The sequence below is a fragment of the Colias eurytheme genome, chromosome 10, assembly GCF_061535395.1.
Source record: "Colias eurytheme isolate Ceu_HAF_F1 chromosome 10, ilColEury1 Martin Lab GWU primary, whole genome shotgun sequence".
Lineage (NCBI taxonomy): Eukaryota > Metazoa > Arthropoda > Insecta > Lepidoptera > Pieridae > Colias > Colias eurytheme.
The window spans coordinates 3,976,246-4,003,528 of record NC_142989.1 but is presented as its reverse complement, the minus strand read 5'-3'; the positions used below and the strand labels follow the sequence as shown (position 1 = coordinate 4,003,528).

General features: G+C 32.7%; 1 protein-coding gene across 4 annotated transcripts in view; it reads right to left on the bottom strand.

Moving 5' to 3' along the window:
• Positions 1 to 4,024: 4,024 nt before the first annotated feature.
• LOC149905111 (disks large homolog 1-like) overlaps positions 4,025 to 27,283 on the bottom strand; it is a 39,589-nt gene continuing 16,330 nt past the window's right edge. For 3 of the 4 annotated variants that reach the window (XM_090106625.1, XM_090106626.1, XM_090106627.1), the window contains exons 3-11: positions 23,440 to 23,510; positions 21,882 to 22,064; positions 9,487 to 9,567; positions 8,842 to 9,042; positions 8,501 to 8,639; positions 7,570 to 7,639; positions 7,044 to 7,278; positions 6,455 to 6,618; positions 4,025 to 4,918 (exon numbers count right to left, since the gene is read on the bottom strand). In XM_090106625.1, the coding sequence (XP_089962751.1) occupies positions 4,915 to 4,918; positions 6,455 to 6,618; positions 7,044 to 7,278; positions 7,570 to 7,639; positions 8,501 to 8,639; positions 8,842 to 9,042; positions 9,487 to 9,567; positions 21,882 to 22,064; positions 23,440 to 23,510 (1,148 nt within the window). In that variant the 3' untranslated portion in view covers positions 4,025 to 4,914. Of the gene's footprint in view, positions 4,919 to 6,450; positions 6,619 to 7,043; positions 7,279 to 7,569; positions 7,640 to 8,500; positions 8,640 to 8,841; positions 9,043 to 9,486; positions 9,568 to 21,881; positions 22,065 to 23,439; positions 23,511 to 27,283 lie in introns of those variants that run through there. The other variant, XM_090106628.1, reaches the window with a different exon arrangement.

Here is a 27,283-nt window from a genome sequence, read left to right as displayed (position 1 = left end):
TTTGTTCAAATAATTAGTGGTCATTGCAATAGTTATGTAAAAAAACTTCAACTTTATAATATGACGAAATCTCTTCAGTTGATTTCATAAGATTCTATAATAGTAAAACGAAAAATAATTATTAACAGATTTGTAGATTGTTATCATTATGTAGACTTTACAATTAGTTTTATCTATACTAATCTATACTAATATTAATTTAAAGCTGAAGAGTTTGTTTGTCTGTTTGAACGAGCTCATCTTAGGAACAAGGTATTGGGTCCAATTTGAAAAAAATCTTTCGGTGTTAGATATCCCATTTATTAGTAGGCTATATTATATCACCAGCAGGAGCGGAGCACTGCGGGTAAAACCGCGGAGCACAGCTAGTCTGATATAATATTGTATTCTATATAAATATGTACAATGTTACTTGATTACTTAAAAGAGTATATATAAGGATAAATTCAATAGTTATTTTCATTTTTGTATTTTTAATTTCTATGAAATATTATTTGCATTACACGTCAAATATTAAATATTTTAAACATAAAAGTAATTAAATAAAAGGTTCGTCAATCATTTACTTTTTAATATTGCAATATGTTTTTTTATGTTTCATAACAATTGAAAAAATATAAATTCTATTACCATTCGCCAATATTAATGAACATGAAAATGTTACGATACCTTTTAGATAGCCGATATCACATATTATTATATTATGTAGTAGCATCAAGTCAAAGCTTCCATACCAGGCCGTGACAGAGTAAATTAATACCATGTTGTAATTATTAATCTATAATTGATTCATGTACATAACAATTAATTCCTAATTGACAATCATTTGCAGATATATCCGGGAATACTAGTAAACTAATCGTTAAATCACAGATCTCAATTAGATCTTTAAAAACGATCTAGATATCAATTCATTTAAATTTTCCGAATTATCAGTATTACAATTTCATTTTCAAGTTCTATCAAAAATATTTGCTTCGTCTATAGTTTAAACAAACATTTGTATATCATCAATACAATTAAAAATGTGTTGCAGTAGCAATTCTATTACGATTAATAAAATTCAAAACGTACTGAAAATTTCAATATTTTGTATGCATTCCAGATTTATGCATGTAATATTTTGTTTTACATTTTATCTTCGACTTTTCCCAAATCATTCAGTGTCATCTTTTTGTCACTACGGATTTCCATTTGGTTGTCAACAAAAAATGGACCGAATCCAATACTCGCCGATTCGACGACAAAAAAAGTTCAAAATTTTACACAATATATTTCTTTATTTTGTGTTCGTTACTGAAAGCCAACAATGGAGATACGATTATTACCTTTGTTATCAAATTTTATGTGTAATTAAGATTGAGAGATTATCTTTCTACAAACGTCTTTCAGTTAATTGGATATTTAATCTTGTTACAGTATTTTCACTTACAATTTTATTTTCAGTTATTTAACACATGAAATCAATATTTTAGAGAACGTGTGTCTATTATTTTTTTAGCTCTTAGGCCGGCTACTCGTACCTGCCACAGGGGCAATATTGGAAAAATCTCGGTTGCACGGCGGTTGGAGCAATTTCAGCTTTTCTCTAAATTGCCCCTGCTTGGCTGCTTGCCTATACACATCACAATTGAGAAGCCAATTAAGGGTGTAATTCCAATATTACCCCTGCTGCAGGTATGTGAGTAGCCGGCTTTAGTTTATCTCAAAAAGTAGGTAATCATTGGTAATTAATAAACTAATAACTAATAGGCGTTGTTAACATATTATTGTGACAGGCAACCACAGATTATCAATTTATTAATCGTAGCCTGAAAGTTGACACCGTGACACGATTCGCATGGTTTACGCCTGTGATTTATTATGCCATATCATCATATCATAGTAAAATAAATTAGTAAGTATAGACACTTGACTCTAGAACTACTTTGCCTAAGAAAAGTGGGCCCATTATTAGAAATGTTACGATATTCAGATAATAGCCAAGCGTACTAGCTAGTTACTAGCTTTTAAAGTTGGATATTGATGCGTTCTATATGAGATCGGGGTCCCTGCTAAAACTGCCTTGGGTTTGGCCACCGAGGAGGTTTTAGTGGGTAAAAATCCCACATTCTCAGCTTTTTCCTCCTCGTTAACAAAAACGACTTTGATGTTAATACTTATGACTTAAAAAGCTTAATTTACTCTGACCAAGCCTTTACCTTTATTTCATTAAAATTTAAACGAATTCAAGGAAACATTTAATACCTATGTTTGATAGCAACAATTTCCTCGGCATAATATTATTAAGCAGAAGCAGTAGGTACTACTTTAAGGTATGTATATTGTATATCTAAAGTTTTTGTGCATTGACGTTGACTGAAGCTTAATTGACTTGTGTACGCTAAGCCTTTCCGTATTCAGAGATAGGTATGTTATTTTTAATTATGTTATGATGTTTAGACGGTGCCGACTTCCTTATTACAACTGACAACTATAATTTAAAAAAATGTGTGCGTGTACTAGTGTACACACGTAAGAAGTGAAACTTCGTTATGACCTTATTTTTCAAAAAATAATTTACTATATTATGCAACTTTACAGAAATACGTCGAATCACGCGTGGTAGGGATAAGAAAAATGTCACTGTTTCACTAAATTTTTTTCAAACCCCGATAAAGAAGTTACACTTCAAAAACATATAATGAAGACCAAAGTTCCCACAAATTATATTATTTGTATGTTACCTACTCAAAAAATATTATAATATGACTAATTATTATATTTTTTTTCTCAAATAAGCTTCAGCACAGATAATGCTTCAGGTAGTCATAAAACCTCCTTTATGTATAAAGAAACCGTGTTCAGTAATTTTTGCTTGATCATTTATTTACAGTGACGGCATAAAGGGTTTTCACAAAGAAATCATCCCGCTCAGCTTGCATAATCGTTGCTAACTTAATTAACTAGACCTTTGAACCGCCGCCATTAATTTATAAGTTTTAATGATGCAATGAATGTTTAATTAAGATTTATATACGTGAATGAACTTTCATAAATGTAATTAGATACTATTTTTATTTAATCTTCCATTAAAGATATTTGGTTTGTTTTTATTGTATAGGTGTGTTATAAAAAAAAGTATGGTTAGGTACTTTGAAGGCTTAAAAAGTTTATAATGTACAAAAAACAAAGAAGCCGTGAAACCGATTTTGACTTCAAACCCCTTTTAATTGCCTTCAAATTATATCATGAAAATTTTCGTAAAGACTTTTCCGCCCTGTGAATAACTTGTATAGACAAATAATGATGTATGTATTATATAACCCCACCAAAAACATTTTCATGTAAAATTTTGCTAAGACTTAACTAAGGGCTTTTCGAAAGACTTGCACTCTGAAAAATTTATAAATTCTTATGTAGAGCCAAGCTTTTAACTCTTGGTGTGTTAACTTAAAAAGCTCTAACTAAAACAAAGCTCTACACCTTAAATATGTGACTTGGCTTTCTTTACTACGAGGACCATTGTAATAAATGAGTAAATGTTTCGCCTTACGTCAAACAAGGGTCACATAAGGGCGAAGTCACTATTTTTAACAGAGGTGTAGAGTTTTTAACCTACAATTATAATTTAAAATGTAACGGAAACGGAATATTGCAACTGAATACGTTACGTTTACCATAATTTGATATTTTTTACTTATTATTACATATAGAAGTAAAAATAGATAGAGTCAGGTACTATAGTAATAAATTGAATGTGCAAAATCACTGAAAAAAAACTGAACTGCAAAACCTGTTCTTTCAAACGATCCTTATTTTTTTTTATCATGCATCGTTATATTTGTAATTATGTATATTAGAGCACCATCTAATTATAATATGACTACACTATTATTTTCCTCAACCGAACCACGTCCACACTGACCGAGCAGCAATTGCTTTGATTGCTCCGCTAGGATGCTTGCTCTGTTGCCTTTTCTTAAGTCAGAAAAAATGGTTTAAGGATGAAATAAAACAACAGAATGACGTCAAATATTATCCAGTAATATTTTTTTTAATTTAGTATCACAGTTTCGAAACTTTACAATTTTACATAACAACGATTAATATTTACATCAAGATATTGATTAAAACTATGAATTATATAATTAATTTAAAATAAAACAAACCCTTTAAAACATGGATTAAATAAGATGTGTGTAAAGAGCTTGCACATGGTTCGTTACACTTACAAAATAATTGTTGCCTAACCAAATAGTATCCATTTTTTATAATTTACATGTTTAATTTATAGTTAGAATGTTTTGCGAAGTTGCGCAATGTTAAAAAAACAATGAAAAGGATATGGGTGAACTCTCAATGGAATAATTATCAATAAATATTACAAACAATACCCAATTTATTTCATGCCTTTATAAACATTTATTTCGTCCACCTTCCCGATGCCGAGCAAACGGGGAACGAGGGACTTTTGATCATACATTTTTTTCATCTTCGTTAGGTACCTAATGATTAACTAAATGTAAATGCAATTGAAAAGGTGATTTAATGTAGTGGAATGAAGTTTAAAATATATCAAATATCTCATGTTATTTCTGGTACCAAACCAATTGTGTCGTTTATTAGCGGAAACAATTATACTGCAGTTCATGAAATCTTATCGTCCATACCATAATTCGGGAAACTTGTTCATCTTTACAGCACTTATGACTATTTTATAAAATTAAAAACACATTTTTATGATTAATACTAACTTGTAAATAGCCACAAATTCCGTATCAAACACGTACTAAACATGACAGAAATTTAAATGTTCATACATTGATAAGTATTTATAGTTTATTTAGTAGTCTTGGTGCCTTGAAAGCGGGTTCCCGTTTAGGTAACCTGTGATCAGTCCTTTCGATGCTCAATATCGCAGACTGTGAACTGCTATCTGTGAAGCGAAATAACTGCTTGGATTATCATTGACAAATTATTTAAAGAACTGTTTATGGACCCTCTTCACAATGGGCAGCGTTGGGCGAGTAGAGACAATCACGATATTAGTTTAGAGGGCCTAAATGTCTATGAACACCAGTCATTGTAGGTGTTTATTCATAATCACCGTAATAGCGACCAACATTGGCGATCATTTGTTGGGCCAACGCTGTCCATTGTGAAGAGGACCATAAAATATTATGTAGAATTCTAAAACGAAGATTTTAACGTCGACTTTAAAACATTTATTGCTATCCACCCACACGTCAAGCCATCTGAAATAGAATTGTGAATTTGAACAATTTACGACATACTAAAAATGTTACAGTTACTTTTCTCCAAGTTAAGCTCTTTATAATTAAACCCGAAATAAATTCTAATTTAAAAACTTCCTATCAAATATAGCTCTACCGCAAGCTGCCGAATCTTTTGAGCCTCTCTCTCTTTAGTCGATACTTTAAAAATATAAGTAGCTATTTTATTATAAACAGCTACAAAACTTGTTTAGCTGTTATAAATATACCCACTCAATTTGCGAGTAACATTTCATTCGTGTTATGAAAAACCCACGGGAAACTACCGTATACCTCTCTGACACGTCTAATCAAGTTGGTTAATTAACGCTTCTAGTTACTATCTTAAATGGATAGCATTAAATAAACAGATTGCAGATAGGATTTCTCAAGCATTTCTTCCGCTGCATCGTATTATAATAATTTTAAATAAATTCCCGACTTGTAGCGATAAAATTGCTCGATTCTTTTAATACTTTTTGATTGCTGCTTGATTTCTTGATTGAATCGCGGAATAATTGAAGATGCGTTTATTTTTTAAATCGTTAATATTTACTAACTCTGTGTTGTAATCCAACCAAACTGTGTGCACTGAAGCAAAAGCAAAACTAATATGTATTTACAAATCGACAAAAACTTTTCCACACACAATTATTTCGAATGTTTCTATGAAGCTCTAAATGGTTTTTGTATCGCAGAGTATCATAGAATACGCTATACAGTATGCAAATCACGCGGTGGGCTTTATTTGGTGTGAGTTAGAATCGGAACGTATTGTGGTTTTAATCCTGTTATTCCAGCAGCCCTATGCAATGTTTTTCTCTTTAGCGCATTTTCCGATGTTTATTTTCATTATTTTTGTTGTTTATTTTTATATAAATTGGTAAAGGAAGGATAAAAGTATAGCTACAAGCAATATGTTGTATATGTACGTTTAAAAAGTGCAGTTTAAATAACTGGGTATATTACACATTTAGGGTAGGAATTCTTTTTATTTTAAATTTAGTGTGGCTTTGCCGATAGCAAAAGCAAAGGTTGATGCAATGAGGTCTAATCAATATCAATGTGCCGCTTTATCTTGAAAATTTATCAATTCAACCACCACACAAAGTAAAACCATGTAAAACTCTTGTCTCAGACTACTTAAGAAAATACCCCAAGAGGGCAAGGTTGATAAAGTATAACATTAACAATCTCACCTAGGATACATAATGTGCAATTCGGGTTGTACAGGAACATGTGTGTGGTGCGCGTGTGTGTGTGGCGACATGGCGGCCGCGTTGATCGCACGGATGCGCGCGCGCAGCCGTTCGTACTGCTCGGGTTGATACTGAGCTGCTACTGTGACTGCGCCTCCAGAATACTATATCAAAACAAAAATGTACCTTTATCATTGTATGTATGTACTTACAAGAATATGTGGGGACACATGTATAAATTGCACACGCTGCATATGTGTAGCGTGTGCACTTTATACATGTGTTATTGCATTGAATTCTATGATTTAATGTAATAAATTCAGTTGACTTGTGATACTCGTGTGTTTAATTCGTTTCCTCATTACTATAAGTACACTCCTCTTAACACACACTCTTACAATTGCATGGAAAAAGGCTAATTTATTCATTGCTTGTTTAATTTCAACTTAATTTATTTATATGTGCGTTTAAATAAATAGTGTCATTATATTCAGTATCAAATCATTTCTAAGCCAATTAGGCGTTAATTTACTTTTTAAACAATCAATTCCATTCACGCCTACACCTACATATCGATCTATGCACTTACTTTTAGCGCAGCAGCCGCCTGTTCATGAGTAGCTCTAGTCAGATCATGTCCATCCACGCTCAAGATCCTATCTCCTCTATGTAACATGCCATACGCCGCTCCACCAACTGCTATACCAGATACGAATACTCCATACGCGTCACCCTCGCTACCGTCTTCAGCGTCGCCCAAACCTCCTACGATGTCCATTCCTAGTCGGGAACCAGTTCGAACTAATCGCACCATACGTACACATCTGAAAGCATTACTGGTATCATAAACTGATAATGTTTGTAGTCTCGAAATTATAGAGTCGTGGTATGTTATATGCGTCTTACATTATTATTTGAGTTAAATTATATAATTTTATATTATGAAATGTTTATGATATATACAGAGGAAGCATGTATAGTAATAATTTTATAATTAAGTTATAAATATTAAAAAAAATCAATAATTGTTGATGTAGATGACATTTTAAATAATAATAAAATAAATATTTACGCTACTGGTTCTTATAACAATAGTCAATTCAAACAACACTAACCTGGGTATTTTACTAGGATCCTCTTCAGAGAGTTCATGGAGCGTGGAACATGACGTGGCTTGTGTTCGGGCTATCAATAAAACATTAGAATTTTTATTTAAAATCTATATGATTCCTATAAAACTGCACATGAAATAAAAAAAAATTTGCGACATAACGGCCATGGGAATCTGATTTGCATACAGGATATACCTATGGTAATATTTTGGTTTTAATTTCTTGGAACACTATCAGATTACGGTGGAAAAATCTGATACAGCGGAAATAAAAAAGGGAAACTAAATATATTTTTATTTCATAGCAAAAAATACTTCACTCGACTCGACTGGAATGGATCTGCAGTACTAATCAATATACCGAGACAGTGATGAGAGTGAATAAATATTTATATAGGAGTGGATCATTGGAACGAATCGGATTACACCGACCGGAGTACTTACCGCAACTACACAGGAAATCGACAAAGTGGTTATATATTTACATAATGCTACCGAGTAGGTACGTTAAAATCACAGCCTATCAGTCTTATATGTGAATATGTGTTGTGCTTAAAAGTACCTACATAAAAATTATATTGCACATTTCACATAGGATACCGTAATGGACTTTTCATATTGTCTAGCCTTCTTTTATTGTACATAAACTGTCAGTAATAGCATCTTTTTATGGTATTTTGTAATACATTCAACAGTAAAGTTGTACCAAATTGTATGCGTTTGTTATACAATTAAACATAGAAACACAAAACAATCGAGATTTCAAGGAAATTAACAATCAAAACGAGCTAACGATCTCTGTATGTATCTTAAAGCAGAAAGCAAATAAAACAGTTTGCTTTTTGTAATTAGCGCGATCGTCTACAAGTCCTTTAAAGGGCTTTATTCAATTTGCGTTCAAGTTTCTTATAAAGTGGTATATAGGGTGTGCTTACTGGAGTAGAGCGGAGCGGTTCTTGCGACCGGTGGGATAGAAGCCGCGGGTAAAACCACGAGAGTCACGTGGTCTCCAGTGCTTCGTAATGCCGCTACTGCTTTCGCGTGAGTTGCGCCGATTAGTGAAGTCTCTATCCCCTATGGATAATAGACAATTAATGTTTATGCTTACTTACTATTTGTTTTATCCAGATACAACATTTAGCAATATAGCAGTGTTTTCATATTTAATTCATTCAAAACTTAATTCAATAAAAACTCATAAATCGTCGTAACAGCAGACTAAGCACACATTTATCTACACAACCAAACTATCCAAATAAACCAGCACTAAACTTACGTCTTCATCTCTCACAGCCAGTATCTTATCGCCCAGTTTGAGCCTGCCATCGTGATGCGCGGCGCCTCCAACCGCTATATGCGATATAAACACGCCTCCGCCGCCCGCCGCGTCGTCCGCCCCGCCAGCGATGCCTAGCCCCAAACCGCGGACGCCTCTCCACAGTGTCACCACCCTTGGTCGCCGGGCCCTCCGCACTCGCTGCCACATAAATAATTTTTGAACGCGTCTGTTTTAATAATTTTCAGCGGTAATTAGGTTCATAGGTCATTCTTTGAGTGTAAAGGGAATTTAAATATCGTATTAATGTAAAATTTAAGACGTTTTCTTTTTTTTAATTCTGTCAGAATGATGTAATGTTAATGATATAATATTATTGCCTAAGAAAGACAAGATTCTTTTACAATTTGCGAAAATACTGTATGATGATCAGATGATCTAGAATTCAGATTCTACATAACACAATTTTAATAAAGCTATTATAAGTTCTTCAATAAAAAACAGCAACGCAGTAAACAGCAAACATCGCAAACACCACGCTTGACAAAGTAATCTGACAGTTCATATAATGGCGTCATTCCGTTCGTTTTTCCAGTACGTACCTATTACGGGAGTAAAGAGAGCCACTTACGTACAGATACTTACCAGTTTCACAATGTTTCCTGCATTTTGTAGGGCGTCTACCGCTGCCGAGTGCGGCGCATTCTCAACCGAGACATCGTTAACCTATGAATAAGTAAAACCACTAGAATAAAGAAGATTGTATCTCATGCGGCTTTGTGCATTATTCCGTTTTATGTTGGCATTTGGCAGTCACATATGCTTGATTATACTATGATATCACTTTGAGTGTAGAAGATGAAGTTAAAATTGAAAATTAATAGTTTATATTTAAGTTGTAGCCATCATTAGTTAGTGATAGGTATTAATAATATAAAATTCAGGAAATTTTCATCTATAAACCTAAATATTTTAGATTCATACTCTATATTAATTTAGAACTTAAGTGCTATCTTATCAAATGAAAGATTATATTTGTATAGAACTAAACAGTAATATTTTAGACGTCTATTTTAGCATTGAAAATAGAAAAAAAAATCCAACCCTAACCCTAATAGATAGGCATACATAGGGATGGACAAACAGCGATAATGATTTTGTTTTATCCGTTGATTTAAATTTTACAGAATACTTATATTCTGTAAATATTTATATAATTATATAATACCAATATTGGCATTATATTTGGTTGAATAACTATTTAAATGGTCATTGGTTCTAACATATGTTTTTAATTGGTACAGTGTCTATGTAAAATTTATAAAACGGTAATATTATCAAATATAAGTTGAAATAAAAACATCTTTAAAAATTTATTTCCATCGCTTTTGGAATTCATATTTTACCATCCTTTAAAAAATCAATGCGGCATGAAACTAACCCACACATTGGTTTAAACGACGTTACAATTAGTCGTATTTCACGTGGATACATTAATATAACGAGGCAAATATATCATTAGGAGTTAGAATACCTAGGAACTCTCATTTAATTGTATAGGCTTCAAATCAAAACACAACATTCAGTTGTATTTGATCAAAACCAAACAAACATTAATAATTATAATTGGCTCGCTATAATATTGGGCTTTCTCTTTACGATTTCAATTTTGGCTTTCAGTCTTGTTTCTACAGTTTCACTGAATAAACATAAGGATATAATGGAGCCTCTTTTCATTAATATGCGATCCCTTTACTCGTAGTAAATTCAAAGTGCTTTAAACACTTAAAATATTTATGTATCTTATTACAGGAACACGGAAATTATAAATTAGTGTAACCTAAAGGAGTTTATAACGAGGTGTTGCAGCCGAGGTTGCAGCTATGGAAGTCGGTAACAATGTCAACTTCGATGTAAATGTAATTGTATTAGAACAGAGTTTACAGATTAATTCTGTGCCTCCAGTGAATAAGGGAATAACTCAAAAACAGCACTTTTCAGGAGAGACAAAAAACTATATATCAATACTAAATCTTTATTAATTCAAAATTTTAAGCTTGTATGTGTAAGATATGATGTTAGACTATATTTTTACATATGAACACATATTGTAACCACCCCAGAAATATACTTTTTTCGTGTTTTTTTGTAGTTGTGGCCTTATGAACGAGTACTTCATGGAATAACTCAATGTATTCACATAATTTTTTTTTTACTCTTTGCAATATAACGACTTATGCCCTTATGCACTATGTTCATAATTGCACAACACGACTTATATTATTGCCAGTTTTGGTTTTATAGAAATGATGTGACTTATTATGCTTGAAATTTGTGTACTTTATGACTCAATTGAGGCTTTTTAGTGGAAAAACTATGCACGTAGCTTGAAAAACGAATGAAATCAACGGGTTTTTTTATCGTTATTAGATAATAAAAACAAAACATCATTTAGGTATTTATGCATTTAACCCTAGAAGTCCAATCTACGTAAATTTGACGTATGAACTCTTCTATATTTACCATCGAATCGCTGCAAAATCCAGAACCAACTTATTAGCCGTCGAGACCTAGCAGTACATAGTTGGCTCATCCATGTAAATTCCGCCATTTGGTTGTAAAGAGGATGTTGTGCGTCATTTTGACGTATAATTGGGCTTTTCGTAACTTTTAAAATTGTTTCAAATTTTTATTTTGTGATTTATTTGAATAATTTTTTTCCAAGTCACGTTTCACATGATATCTATAGTATTATACTATAGATTGAGTATAAAATGGGATCCAGACAACTTTTATACTAGGACGAAAAACCTTCAATTTTAGTAAATGACGATTATTGTCCTCCGCTGGATTTGGACTTCAAGCAAAGGGATTGGGTGGCTGAAGATGTTGTCCGGAGTAAAACCGAATATGTTATGGGGTTTTGTTACCCATGTATAATGAAAGTCGTAGATTGTAAAATAAACCTTTAATCGATCTTTCAATAATACAGTACTATGTTGTTAATGCTATAATACAATGTTTCACCAGTCACCATTGTGGTGACTGGTGAAACATTGTCTAGTCTGTACAGGTTAGCAGGAGACAATCATTGAGTATTGGTATTAAATACGTATCAACTGCGTATTGCGTTTTGCGTATTAACTATTGTCCTAGTAAATCATTTTCACTATCGTCGAATCAATTTAAAATTCGATCAAGTGCGTTCCGTTTCGGAACGCCACAGATAATAAAATATAGATAATAAGAGTGGCAACGCCACAATGTCATGGTGGTATACATTGAGGATACAAGCACTATAAAGAGATAAGAGAAGCCCGAAAACCATATTCCTGTATGTTCAGTTAATACAGGAAAAGTTATAGGTGGTCAGTGGCGATATTTTACGGCATGATATAAAATTTTAACAATTTCTATATCATATAATATCAAAATAATGTAGATAAATGCTAATGCTTCCTTCTAGGGAAGCGCGCTCCATCATAAGGCCACATCTCAGCTTACCATCAGGCGAGATCGTGGTCAAGCGCTTCCCTATCACACGATAGAAAAAAAAAAATAAAGAAAATACAATGAGCCGCAAAGATTTTATGAAAAAATTAAGCACAGATTTGAAGGTGCCTTGGATGCAAATACGACTTGTGGCATGCACTTTGAAGAGACTCTACGTGACAATAGCCCAATTTTTTCAAAATATGTGGTACCAGAGTATCCATAAAATGTTTACGAAAATGCAGGACCAAAGAAGTATCGATATTGCGGATTTTTTTCCTATAAAAAAGGCAAATTACCAAAGCACAGTGGCTAAAACGCTATATGCGGAGAAAACAATATACATAAATTGTCAAGACTGGTTATAAATACTTTTTTTTATGCGACTATTATAGACTATAGTATTATTGTCTTGATTATTGTAGTTAGATAATTTTTTTGAAAAAAGATTAAAAACGAGTTATTTTTTAAAAACTTACCCAATTATAAGAAGAAAATATAAGTTCAACATTTTTGTTGGCTTTTTTTAGATGATTCAATTATCGTTCTGTATTTATATAAACAAGGAGTCTAATATCATTAAATGCACTTAATGTGTTAACTGTATTTTTAATATCTATTGCAAAAAATAGTTAATTTCCATAGAAATATATTAGTATCCCAAGTTAACTGATAAATACCTTTTTTAAAAAATATAAAGATTTGTTGTTGCAGATTTATTAAAAAAAAAAAAACGATTTAAAAATAATAAGGAATAGTGTGTGTTGTTTCCGTGCAGTATTCAATTAATAGACCAATAGCAACACGGCATTAATGCCAAACTGTCTCATGTCGTCACTTGAACCAATGACACTAAAAGAGTTGTTCCTTTATGCTCATGTTAGAAAAATGACACAAATGCGTTTATACTAAAATAGTGTTAGGACTGATGGAACAAAATGAATTAAGTCTTTATTCAAAAAGTATAACTACACATACGTCTTTGTGTTCGTGGGTACTTTTGACTCGAGACGAATAGTTCCTTTGCGATTGCCTAAAATGATGGATAAGGTAACTTATACCGTTAATCACACCCTACTTATACCGTTTGGGTCATTCGAAAAAATGGGTTAGGACGCAGCTAGAGATATGTGGGGATGGTGTAAATAAAAACGCCAAATTAGCCCAATCAGTTTATTTCCCAGACACCGAACAAAAATACATTTTATCAATCCTCCATTTCTTTTCGTATCCCGACACAAAGTCAAGTCATAGATAAACATCAATCTACAGACAACATATCCACAGAGTAAATAATAGAAAAACACAGACTAAAAATAAAGCTAATTATGAAATACATCTTAATATTTTATCCTATTCCCACACGGTCATCCTGCAGAATCATCTGTCCCAGATGAGTCAACAGTCGCTACCCATGGCTTCATCATATCAGCTGAGCTTGAGGTTCTCAGAGGTCCTTCACCCTGACCTATCTTCCTTAAATTATATCGTTCATTTCTCTTCTTCTCAATAACTTCATACGGGCCGAGGTATTTTGGATAAAGTTTATAACCTTGTACAAATTGTGTCCTTTTAATCGCTACTAAATCACCTACTTCGTAATTATTCGACTTTTTCCTCTTTTTATTATAATTTTTAATATTTTCATCTTGTATATTCTGAATATTTGCTTTCGCCATCCTTCTTAATTCTTCACGGTCGTTGTAAAAATGTTGCTGAAACTCTTCCTGTATTTTATTGTAAATATCATCATCTTTATCATTCATTTTGATTCCTGTTAACAGTTGGAAAGGTGACATCTTTATACTTCTCTGATATGTGTTATTCAAACATCTTTGCAATTTACTAATATGTTTATACCATTTCGTAGGGTCGTCTGATGATAATTTGCTTAAAACTTCAATAATAATTCTATGTATTCTCTCAACTTGACCATTTCCTCTTGGTTGACCAGTTGTGATCGTATGATGCATAATTCCTTCTTCTTCACAGTATTCTTTAAACATGTTGGATGTAAATGAAGTGTTGCGGTCGCTTATGATTCGTTGCGGCGAGCCAAACGTCTGTTTTTGAATGTTTAATTTATCTATTACTTCATTGGTGGATAGCGTCTTTGTCGGATAAATCCATGTAAACTTTGTGAATCCATCTACAACGGTAAGAATGTATTTATAATTTTTATTGGTGGATGTCAACGGTCCTAGATGATCAATATGGTAAGTAGACAATGGTAAATCACCTTTATCTATTACATGTAGAAATCCCTCCTTCTTTCCTCTTTTATTTGCATTAAGTATACATTCCACGCAATTATCAATGTTTGTTTTAATCTTTTCCTTTAAATTCTCTATATAATAATTTCTATTTATTAATTCCTCAGTTTTAACACAACCAAAATGTCCGTTTTCATGATGTTTTCTTATAATTTCATTTTGCATTTTCTTAGGTACAACCATTAATTTATTTCCATCCTTAATCTTCCATAACATTCCATTCTCTAAAACATAGTCATCATAAGATTCCTTTTCTAATACTTTCTTTATTAGTTTTATTTGCAGATCATCGTCTTGAGCTCTTCGCAAACGTGCTGCGGTATCGGTAAGTACAATTATATTCTTTATAGGCTGTCGGCTGAGAGCATCTGCATGTTTCATCCTTGCTGCAGGCCGATGTTCAATCGTGTAGTCATATTCTTCAAGTAAGAGTGCCCAGCGAGCTACTCTAGGAGGTAAGTCCTTTTTCTGCAATGTCATAGTCAAGGCGGAGCAGTCTGTAACAATTTTAAATTTAATACCTAGTAAGTATACTCTGAACTTTTTAACAGCTTCAACAATAGCTAATATTTCTAAATAATAACTGTGATACTTTTTTTCAGTAGCGGATGTCTTCTTGCTCATGTAGTAAACGGGATGCATCTTATTATCTGTTAAACTCCTTTGCAATAATACAGCACCATATCCTTCAGCACTTGCATCTGTGTGTAGTTCTGTTTCTAAATTCGGATCATAAATCTTCAAGACTGGAGATTGACATAAAATAAACTTTAATTTCTGAAATGCTTTTTCACAGTCTAAGTTAAAATTAAAAACAGTACCTTTCTTTAGTAGATCAGTCAGAGGTTTTGCTATTAATGAATAATCCTTTATAAATTTTCTAAAATAACCTGTTAGTCCGAGGAAACTTTGAAGTGACTTTATATTGTTAGGAGTCTGAAAATGTTCTACAGCGGCAATTTTCTCCACTGAAGGTTTAATTTCACCTTCTGAAACAATATAACCCAAGTAATTAATACTTTTTTGCATAAAATAACATTTATCCCAGTTAAATAATAAACCATACTCTTCAGCTCTGTCAAATACTTTTTGTAAATTAACAAATCCTTCCTCTGCAGATTGAAATGGTAAAATGAGATCGTCAAGATATGATAGAACAATACCATCCATAATAAGATCCTGAAAAATGTCATTAATAAATCTCTGAAAAACAGAAGGAGCAGTGCATAAGCCAAAAGGCATCTTAATAAATTCATATTGACCTCGTGGTGTCACAAATGATGTATACTTCTGACTATTAATATGAACATTCACATGTAAAAATCCATTTTTTAAATCAAGCGAGGTAAACATTTTAGCATAAGTTAATCTGTCTAATTGATCTTCAATGAGTGGTAGTGGATATCTTTCTTTTATAATTTTCTTATTCAATTTCCTGTAATCAACGCACAATCTATAGTTTCCATTCTTCTTTTTTGCAAGCACAATTGGACTAGCATAATCAGACTTACTTGTTTTTATTATTCCTTCATCAAGCCATTCTTTAATCTGTTTGTCAACAATGTTAAGCTCCAAAGGTGACAATCGTCGTGGATTCTGATAAACTGGTACATCATCGGTTAATAATATTTTAAGTTTTACATTTGATTCTTTAGTACATCTTTTGGGGTTATATTCTTTTATAATATTCTGTATTTTATTCTTATATTCTTTGTTTTCAATATTTGTGATATCTTCATTTTCATTCTCTAGCATTGTAAGGTGTAATATTCTTGTTGCAGTGATAGTTCCAGCCTTAAAATTGATTTCTACTTCTTTCAGTACAGGATTTCCTAATATAATGTTGACAGGGATAGCGCCATCATCAACAACATAAAATAAAGTTTCAAAATAACAATCATCAATTTCAATTTTTGCTGTGAAAGATCCTTTTGTATAAATTTCCTTTTCAGCTATTCCAGTTAAAGTCTCTGTGGTTCCTGAACTATAAGATAACAATTTTTCACCTTGAATCTTCCTAAAATAAGACATAATTATTAAATTAGCATCGCTTCCGGTATCAATCAGGGCTTCTACATCAATATTGTTTATTTTCAGCTTCTTAAAAGGTCTCACATCAATATTATACTTAGTTGACATAATTTCCAAACTCTTCTTTATACTTTTAGAACATTCAGTTGATTTATGGCCAAACAAGTTGCATTTAAAACATTTAATGCCTTTAGTACAATTAGGCGACTCATGATCTAAATCTCCACAATTGAAACATCTCTTTACTCTTAATGTTTTTTGAATTTTCATGCCAATGGACTTTGATACTGAATTACTTTGAATCTTATTAGGTGAATAATATGATTTTTTCTTAATTTCTGAATAAATGTCTAACTTCTTTCTGAATTCTTTAATGTTACAAGCGCCATATAAAATATTTTTGTTGGACTCACTATCTTTAATACCGTCGATGACATATTCCATCAAGGCTTCATCTTCAACATTCCCAAGTACTGCAAGTTCCTTCATATGTAAAAAATATTGCTGATGAGTCTCATTCATCTTCATCCGGCGTGTTGAAAGTCTCTTGTGAACAGTTGCACTGTTCAACTTCTTACCAAATTCCTCGCGGAGCTCAGACTTAAGTGTATCCCACGTGGTGGTCCCACTTAGTGAACGTAAAAATAGCTTGGCGGTCCCCGTGAGGAGCCGCTTCGAAAATATGAGTTTTTCTAATTCGCCCCATTGCATTAGAGAGGAAACGTCTTCAAATTCTCTTATGAAAGCCTCGACGCCGTAAGCATCATCACCCGAAAATGGCGTCATTGATTTTTCTAAATCAGTAAAGGAAATACGCGGCGATGGTTCACCATAATCATCATCATCCTTTAATAGTCGTTTCGGCGGCATGTTGAATAATGTAAATAATAAGTTTTATATAGTCTTCAAGTCGTAATCGTATAATCTTAAGCTTCTTTAAATCTTAGTCTTCTTAGTTCATAATTCGTAAAGTCTTAATCTGGTTTAATCACCGCAATCATAATCTTCCGCTGTTTTTCTTTATTCCACCATCCCGGACGAGCCCCCAAATTATGTGGGGATGGTGTAAATAAAAACGCCAAATTAGCCCAATCAGTTTATTTCCCAGACACCGAACAAAAATACATTTTATCAATCCTCCATTTCTTTTCGTATCCCGACACAAAGTCAAGTCATAGATAAACATCAATCTACAGACAACATATCCACAGAGTAAATAATAGAAAAACACAGACTAAAAATAAAGCTAATTATGAAATACATCTTAATATTTTATCCTATTCCCACAGATATGACCTTTTGATATGTTGTGTATTTTGACGAGCTGAATCCAATGGTGCAATAAAAACCAAAGGGAATAACTCGTCTTACTCCCTTATTCACTGGAGGCACAGAATTGTCAAAAGCAAGATAAAGTTCCACCTCAGATGCCAAACGGCACAATAGAGTCAAGTCGATACAAAAAATAAATATACTTTTTGTGTGTTATTGTATTAAGATTTTTTCTAAAAAGGTAAATGTCTTATATGAATTTGAATAAAAAATATAGTTAATTGAATTGAAATAGTATGTTACTGTTTAAATTTAATGTTAAACGAAAAGCTGCTTAGCGAAATATTAGTTGTATAACGCATCATAGAGATAATCAGGAATAGAACAGATATAGGTTTTAATGAGGCATTGTTTCAGATTTCGATTTCCTTATTTTGCACAGATGATTCATTAATATAATCTAACATATGAATAGATTATGAAACATATTATAAAACAAAACATACAACACTATACCTTCTGTTCCTACTATATTATCGTAAATGCGACAGTGTTTGATTTTTTATTTGTTTGTCTGTCTTTTACTTCGCAATGGAGTGATTTTTGTGACTGGAAATAGTTTGATGGTTACAGCACTCTCTAAATTACTTTTTATAGCGGCGAAAAATTTTATTCCCATGCGACTTTCTTTGAACATCTTCTCCTTTCCAATACAGGACTTCGCGACGAAATACTGGTTTCCACCCTTTCGTGGTCGAGATTCCCCATGTGCGCACCAAGCGCTTCGAAAACAGTTTTTTAATAAAAACCGCGAAGATGTGGAACTCCCTACCGCCATCCGTGTTTCCTGATAAATATAATTTGGATCTATTCAAGGCCAAAGTGAATAGGCTTTACCTTACTGATCAGGCATGCTAACCTGAAAGACCGCATCTTCGCTTACCATCAGGTGAGATGGCGGTCAAATGCCTGAGCAACCTGGTTAAAAAAAAAAGAACATGCATACAAAGCCGCGGGCGAAGCTAGTTATATGTATATTATTATAGTATTGATGAAACACAATAATACAATATAAAGATAAATTATTTTATTCGTCCAAATAATATTATGTTGATAAAAGTTTTAAACCATTAACTATTAAAATTTATACCAATCCGTTAAATCTGAATTAAACACAGAAATGAGATTTAATTTTATAAATTATTTAATGTTACATCTATCCGTGGACATGATCAACAATTCAACATAAATACTTTCAATATTTTATTCGTGTTATTAATAATTATTGTATGATTCGCTTATTTATGAATAACCAATACCATTATTATATTTTTCAATAATAAAATACAGCCGCTATTATAACAAAATCTATGTAATAGAGCCAATTGAATTTGTTTATACACATACACCTACTTATATTAAATATCATTCATTTGTCGTTTAGAAGCTTGGCAGAAACGTCTTAAAAAAAGCAACAAAATACATACAAAAATGGCCAAAGACAGTTCGCTTATGTTCTTTTTCTTTTAAAGAGATTTTATGCTTTACTATAAGTTTTATATTTAACTAGCGGTCCGCCCCGGCTTCGCCCGTGGTACATATTTACGTTTTCTCTACATAAAAACCATCCTCGTACTTCAAGGAATATAATAAAAAAAGAATTATCGAAATCGGTTCAGCCGTTCTCGAGTTATGCGCTTACCAACACATTTTGCGATTCATTTTTATATATAAGATTTACTATTATGTGGATGTTATATAATGTTTAATGAAAAATTACAGTAAAGAATATTTAATGAAAAGTATGCTAACAATTCAAAGGAAACAGAAACGTCATGTTCAACTAACTTTAATACTTAGAAATGTTAGAATATTACGTTAGACTATTTACCCAACATTCACACATTTCCTTTTACGACGGTCTATAAAATTCCATAAAATGAATCACATACTTTACGGTAGTTTATCTTCTTCACTTGATAATATTTTTCAGTTTATTACGTCATTTTATTTTGGCTTATATTAAGATTTTATTTTTCGTTCTTATTCTAGAGTCTGTAACTATTTTACGTTCATATTAAATTTTTATCGCTCTGCATAAATAAGGTTATGTTATTTAAGTGTGTTTGTGGTTGTTTATTTTTGGATTCGCTCAAATTATAATAAGGCCACACATTTTTTTTTGTAATACAAAATTTTTGAATAAGGCCACATTAACAATAAGCCTTAAAATACTGTTTCTCTTTAATAATTACTAATTCAATGATATATTCTCCTGGGACTGTTTATTATGACTTTCATTTGTAAATAATATTATATGCTATGAATTGTGTTTTTTATGTCACAACAAGCAAAGGGTCAGGTGAGCCCGCCACTGCCTTAAACACACCTAGTTATAGTCTTACTGGTGGCCTTTTAAGGACAAATAAGTAGTTTTCTTGAAGGCCCCAACGTCGTAGTTGTGTATTTGGAAATATTAATAAGTATACATTATATTTACCTACACTACGCAGTGGAATAAAGTATTGTGATACACAAATCGTTTTCAATACAGATATGCCGAATGTTTGTTTCACTCTGATACGTACAGTAGAATGCAGAATAGATAGAATGAGGACGATCGTATCGTAGTGTCCTGTGTCAGTAATTGTGCTGCGGCACAATTTCATGAACATGGACAAGACGAAAATCATGTCAAATGTCCATGTTGTGCCCACTCCGGTCTCTGTTGGAAACTCTATTCTCGAAGTTGTTGACGAATATGTCTACCTCGGACAAACCGTCCAATTAGGCAGGTCTAACTTCGGGAAAGAGGTCAATCGTCGAATCCGACTCGGATGGGCAGCGTTCGGGAAGTTACATAACATCTTTTCGTCCAAAATCCCTCAGTGCCTGAAGACCAAAGTCTTCGAGCAATGTATGTTGCCGGTGATGACATACGGTACAGAAACGTGGTCTCTAACCCTGGGCCTTGTGCACAAACTCAGCGTCGCTCAACGTGCTATGGAAAGGGCTATGCTCGGAGTTTCCCTACGAGATCGAATCAGAAATGAGGAGATCCGTATGAGAACCGGTGTCACCGACATAGCTCGCCGGATTAGCACGCTGAAGTGGCAATGGGCTGGGTACATAGCCCGCAGAAGGCACATAGGCCGTTGGGGCAGAAAGGTTCTCGAATGGAGACCACGTACTGGACGACGGAGCGTGGGACGTCCACCCACAAGATGGACAGACGACCTGGTCCGAGTGGCAGGGAGCCGCTGGATGCAGGCCGCCGGTGACCGGGCGTGGTGGAAAACCCTGAGGGAGGCCTGTGTCCAGCAGTGGACGTTCCACGGCTGACACGACGACGACGACGACGACGACGACAATTTCATAAAATTGGACCTAGCCTTTAGATAACATTATTTTGAATGTTCTCAAATATTAATTTATTTTATTTTATTCATATAATTCATATTATTCCGATTATCAATTTTCTAATTCCCATGGTAATTAATTATTGTTTCTTCCAAACCTTCACTTTTTCTACAAAGTGTGTGTAATCGATTGTAAAAATAGTAGGATGAACATTGTGTTTCGCGGTTTCGATGTTTATAAATAAATACATAATTATGTGTTTATATTAAGAAGGGTTCGTTTATAGCAAAATTGTTTAAGCAGTGTTATTGCAGTCTCTATATACTTATTATGTTTTTTGGAAAAAAGGTGATGTGTGAAATGTGTAGTAAACGTAATAATATCTTAAATCACAATTATCTGTTTTTTTTACTGCTGAAATAAATATTGAAATCGGTCGACTTTTTGTGTTTATTCGTTACATAAAACAATTCAACATTTTCGTCTTACCTACGCCTTACTAGACTATATATTATCCTTATCGAATTACTCTTAATAAGAAATGGGCTTTATCTCTCAATTATCAAATTTATCAATATTTAATATTAGTATTACATTAGTAAAAATATATACCTGCAGAAGGATATCACCAATATGCAGTCGACCATCCTTCTTGGCAGCCCCCGCTGGTGCGATCCGCGTGATGCTGACATCTCCACCGCTCTCCCCGCCCGCTATACTAAGTCCCAACCCTGACATCCCTCGCTCCAACGTCACCTCTGCTGTTTCCCAAACATCATCTGAGTTGGGTGAAAACTGTGACAGAAATAAACAAGTCTTCTCTATGTGGTTTCTATATACAGTGACAAAGTTATTTATTGTATACTAGCTTCCTGTCTGCTACTTCGCCCGCGACTTCGCCCGCGTTGTATAAAACTTAAAAAATATACTATCAAAATCCGTTGCGTTGTTTTAAAGATCTAGCATAGGTACATAAGACAGACAGATAGCTGGACTTTGTTTTATAATAATTAATTATTAATAACAATATGCATTTCAATAATTCATAGAAGTGTATAACTAGAGCAACTTGCACTATTTGTAACAATTTTGTAACTAAAAATGAAGGTATATATCAAAAGTTCCGTGGCAGAAAAAAAATATTTAAAAAATAATTTGTCTATCTGAATTGAATGGAAAATGTTAACAAAAATGGATAGAGTTTTGTCATGTTTTGTTAGCTTATTTGGTTCATTTTAATTCGATATTCGCTGTGTTAGTTTACTGCGAGCGAGCGATCACCTAGTCATTTAAAAACTTTGATGTATTGGCATTACGATGGTCAGTTTGTGATACAAGAGACATTTTCATAACATTCGCTATGCCAGTACTTTTTTGTGTTAAATTTAACGCGATTATTAGACTTTTTAACGGTCACATAAAGATTGTTGTTGACCGTAAAGAGTAAAGACATAATTTAAACATTTTAACTAGTCCCTTATTAAATAGTAATTAATCATTAAATTTTGTATGACAGTTGTGTGGAGTATAATATTTTTATAATATTATTAGACCCGTGATGTCGTGACTTGTAAAGTGTTACGCACGTCGGATTAAATAATATTAAAATAAATTAATCGCGTCTAAATTATTTTCGCTATGCTAATTAAGAATGTACATGCATAAATTCCTTTGCTATATTTTAAAGCCGTTGAACGAAATATGATCGAAATATATTGAGAATGAATAATTATTTCACTCAGTTCTATGTGGAGCATCGTCATGCGGTTTTAAAATATTTTATAGGATGAACCGTGTTATGATTTAATTGGAATGCGAATTTTTATGGTAAGTAAATTTTAATTCAGAATACTTGTTATTCTTTCATATCTCAAAATATATTATAAAAAGTAAAATTATTATTTTATCATATAAACAAAATATGTATTGGGGGGCAAGATCCTTTCTTCTCCTTTCTTCGAATAACTCATGCAAATTGCGATCTTTACTTTAAAAATATTCATTGTACCGTCATAACGTTAACTACGTTAATCGACCAAAACAAAAAATATCTACGTTCAACGTAAAACAAAAGGTCACCCTTTCAGAAATATAAAATAATAAAGACTACCTATACACAAATTTGAACAATAAACTGTCAACATCAATATAAAAACATAATTTATCGAACCTGTGTGTTTCCTGCGGCTCGACTTTCCGGACTGCGTGGTTCACGCCCCCCCTCACAATTGCCGGCGTTTGCTGAAACAAAAACAACATTTTAAGCTCTGTATCTGCGTTTTTTCAGGTAAACACTGAATTTACACTTATTTATACTTCTTCTTTCATCTGTTTATGTATTAAATAAACTTCTACAAAACAAGTAGAGCGATAGTATGTTTGATTAAGATCGTGACTCAGTTGCTAGCAGGAAGTGGGTAACCTGCAGTTTAGAATATAATATTGTGCAACATTTTGAATAGGTCATGATAACACGTAAAAATTCTTAATATTTTTTTCGTATTTAATTTATGTTGTTGCACATTTCGAATTTAGTTTCCAAATATATTTTTGCTGAAATTATTATCCTTACTAGACGGTACCTAATATAAGACACATAAAAACAATCAATATTTTTGTAAAGGGTTTTAATTACGTATAAAATATGTATCTATTATTATAAATATTAACACACATTTAAAATCCTGTAAATCGAATAAAAGTAAATTACCTAGTAGCTTTAATACAACAAGGTACATTTAAAATTAGATGGGATATTGATATCAGCTCTTAAAGTGTATTAAGCTCTACCTACTGCTTCTTGCTCTTGACAGTTTACTATTAGAATATTAATTTTATCGAGCTAGTACCTTATCAAGCTTCCCTTATAAATGCTGTATTACTTCGTATTTTCGAGTATAATAACAACAAGACACATATAATACTGATCAATCTGATTGGAAACAACTCTGCTGCTCTAGGGCTTCGCCCGTGGTATATATTTACGTTTTCTTTACGTAAGAACCATCCTCGTACTTCAAGCAATATAATAAAAAAAGAATTAACGAAATCGGTTCAGCCGTTCTCAAGTTATGCGCTTACCAACACATTTTGGGATTCATTTTTATATTATAGACTAGCGGTCCGCCCCGGCTTCGCCCGTGGTACATATTTACGTTTTCTCTACATAAAAACCATCCTCGTACTTCAAGGAATATAATAAAAAAAGAATTATCGAAATCGGTTCAGCCGTTCTCAAGTTATGCGCTTACCAACACATTTTGCGATTCATTTTTATATATAAGATAAAGTTGTTGTTACAACTGTATTGTATGTATTTTGTATGTTTGATTCCGGTTTTCAAACGTCTGAATTCATCTGACTGATTATTATAGAAAAAAAATTACCAACCCTGATACTTACCATGTAATATACAAGCAAATCCACCAATTCTTGAGGGGACTATTTGTTAATTATCTCCAGGTGTTTACAAATTGGACTGTGTCAATACTTGCACGTGGTGTAATTGGCGAATAAATTTCACTCTCGTGATGTAGGATTAGTGTCGAGTATTTCTCTCGAGAATGGCGGTTGTGCAAATTGTCTTGCCAATAGAAACGGTTCCAGTGAAGTGGAATGAGATTCCACTTAATTCATGGTGAAAAGGTACAAATTGCGGAAAAGGTAACGTTCATTCGAATGAATCGCAGTCACACGGTGGAATTACGGAGAGAAGTCTACAGAACCAAATGTATTAAAACTAACTTTGAATCACAAGAGTCACGACCGTTTAAATACAAAGGTTTTATGCTGAAAGGTTTTTGGGGAACAATACAATTACAGAATATTGGTTAAGTCTTGCAACAAGACTATTCCTGGTACACAATATTCTACTGAAAACTCTTCGTGCTTTGACCAGCCATATGTTCTAGCCGGTGCCAATAACGTACGTAACAGTTCCAGGAACATTGTGTGAGGGTTTAAAATCGAAACTACATAAAGCTGTAGCAAATATTTTGGCTGCTAAATTAATACCAAGAACCAATTCGTTATTAAAGCAACTTTAAGATAACATTATTCTATATTATTATGTAGAATGCATAGGTAGGTAGAATGAAACACAAATATCATTATAAATGTACTTTTAAATCGTATTATCACTGGCTGCTTTGTTTCGTTTGCATGACAGCATTCAACGTGGATAAAATTAAATAATAAATAAGCCAAGTGATATGATGGCGTACCTAATAATCTTTATTTACAACACTTGAATCGTGCAAACTTAAGTGTAAGTTATCGCGACCATTGCCGTGGTAATAAAAATTCAATTAATGTAATTGGAAGTCGCAAATGGAAAAATATTCTCCGCATTTTATTAACCGCCGACGAAGAGAAGTGTTATTATTTTGACGCCTGTGTCAATAGTATATTTTATTCAGTACAGAACAGGAAAAAATATCGGGAATGAAATAAATATTTCATTACATCCAATTATTAGACTTTATTGAAGTATTGAAAGGTATTTAGAAATTGATTTATGCTTGGCTATAGTATGATATTTCACCTTTTTGTAAGTATTTTATTTAGTCTACGCGACGGTATTAAAACTCAATTAACGAGTTCATATTAGATATATGTAAGTAGAAGTAGAAGAAGTAGAGTCATAAGGAACATTATATTATTATCATTGGTTTTTTTTCAAAGTAATGTGCGATAAGTACTTATATTGCATACAATATGATAAAGTATGTACCTACCTATCTATAATTGTATGAATAAAGCACTCCGCTTTATATTTAATAAATTACACATCTCTCATCATTTTCAACTTTGTATCCGTATTTTTTAGTCGGGAGTCATAAACTATTTTCTAGCTCAATTTAATATATTTTACCTACTATTAGTTTTAACTGGAGTTCGACCTTTTAAATTGTCTTATAAATAACACAAATCCGATAATAATTTATGAATCTAAAAACATTCTCAAACATTACGACACCAAACCTTTGTAGTCAAAAAGCAAGTAATTCGTTTTGACAAGTTCACTCCCAAAAGTAATTTATCTATCAAAACTTGACATCAAGAAGTCCTTGTATACTTTGGGAATATAAGGCAATGAACCCATATTATGTTCAATACGTATGGAAAGTTCGAAAAGCTATAACTACTACAACCTTATTTTACGAATTCTTCTGATTAGGTACCATTGTATTACAATTGAATTAAAGCAATTTTTGGAAATTTTAAAATTATTTTACTATAGAACTTTATATTTAAAACTAGGGATGTAACGATACATGATTTTGCCGATACGATACCGATACCGATATTTGTAGTAATGTATCGGCGATACCGATACCGATACCGATATCGATGGCTTGGTAGAAAAATAAATATGTAGTGTATTATGCATAAAAAGTTACCAACATTTAACAGAGACAACTGTTAATCGTATTCTTTTAAATAAAAATGCCACATCAAAAAACAACAAAACCATTTATTTTAGTATTATTATTTTACGAAGTCAGTTAAACTTTAAGTAATACACATACAATCAGTACCTAATAAAAGTTTACTATTGGTAGAGTTTTTTCAGAAAACAAAGTGCGCACGCGCGGGCGGCCTCCCGCATCGTTCATTGGGCGCGGGTTTTTGAATTATTTGATATTAAAAAAATTGGTTGTTTGTAAAGTAGGTTTACGATCGAGATGTTTACGTGATAACATAATGCAGTGGCAGCGCTCGAGATGAAACGGGAGATCGGTCCGTCTCTCTCTCGTTATACCTGCGATCGCGCTCGTGAGGTTTTGGTGTGACACAAGTTTATGAACATGTCACCCGACTTAAACGATATTAAAAACGTTATCACGTTAAAAATTTAAAAAAATCAAAATTATTTATTTCTTTCCTTTACATAAACAAATTTGTGATTGGAACGCTCCTAGTAAGCAAATAAAATTTGTCTTGTGTCAGGAGGTTCCGCTCTTCCTTAACACTATTACAGAAACAGAAATAAAACAATATGATTGAATACA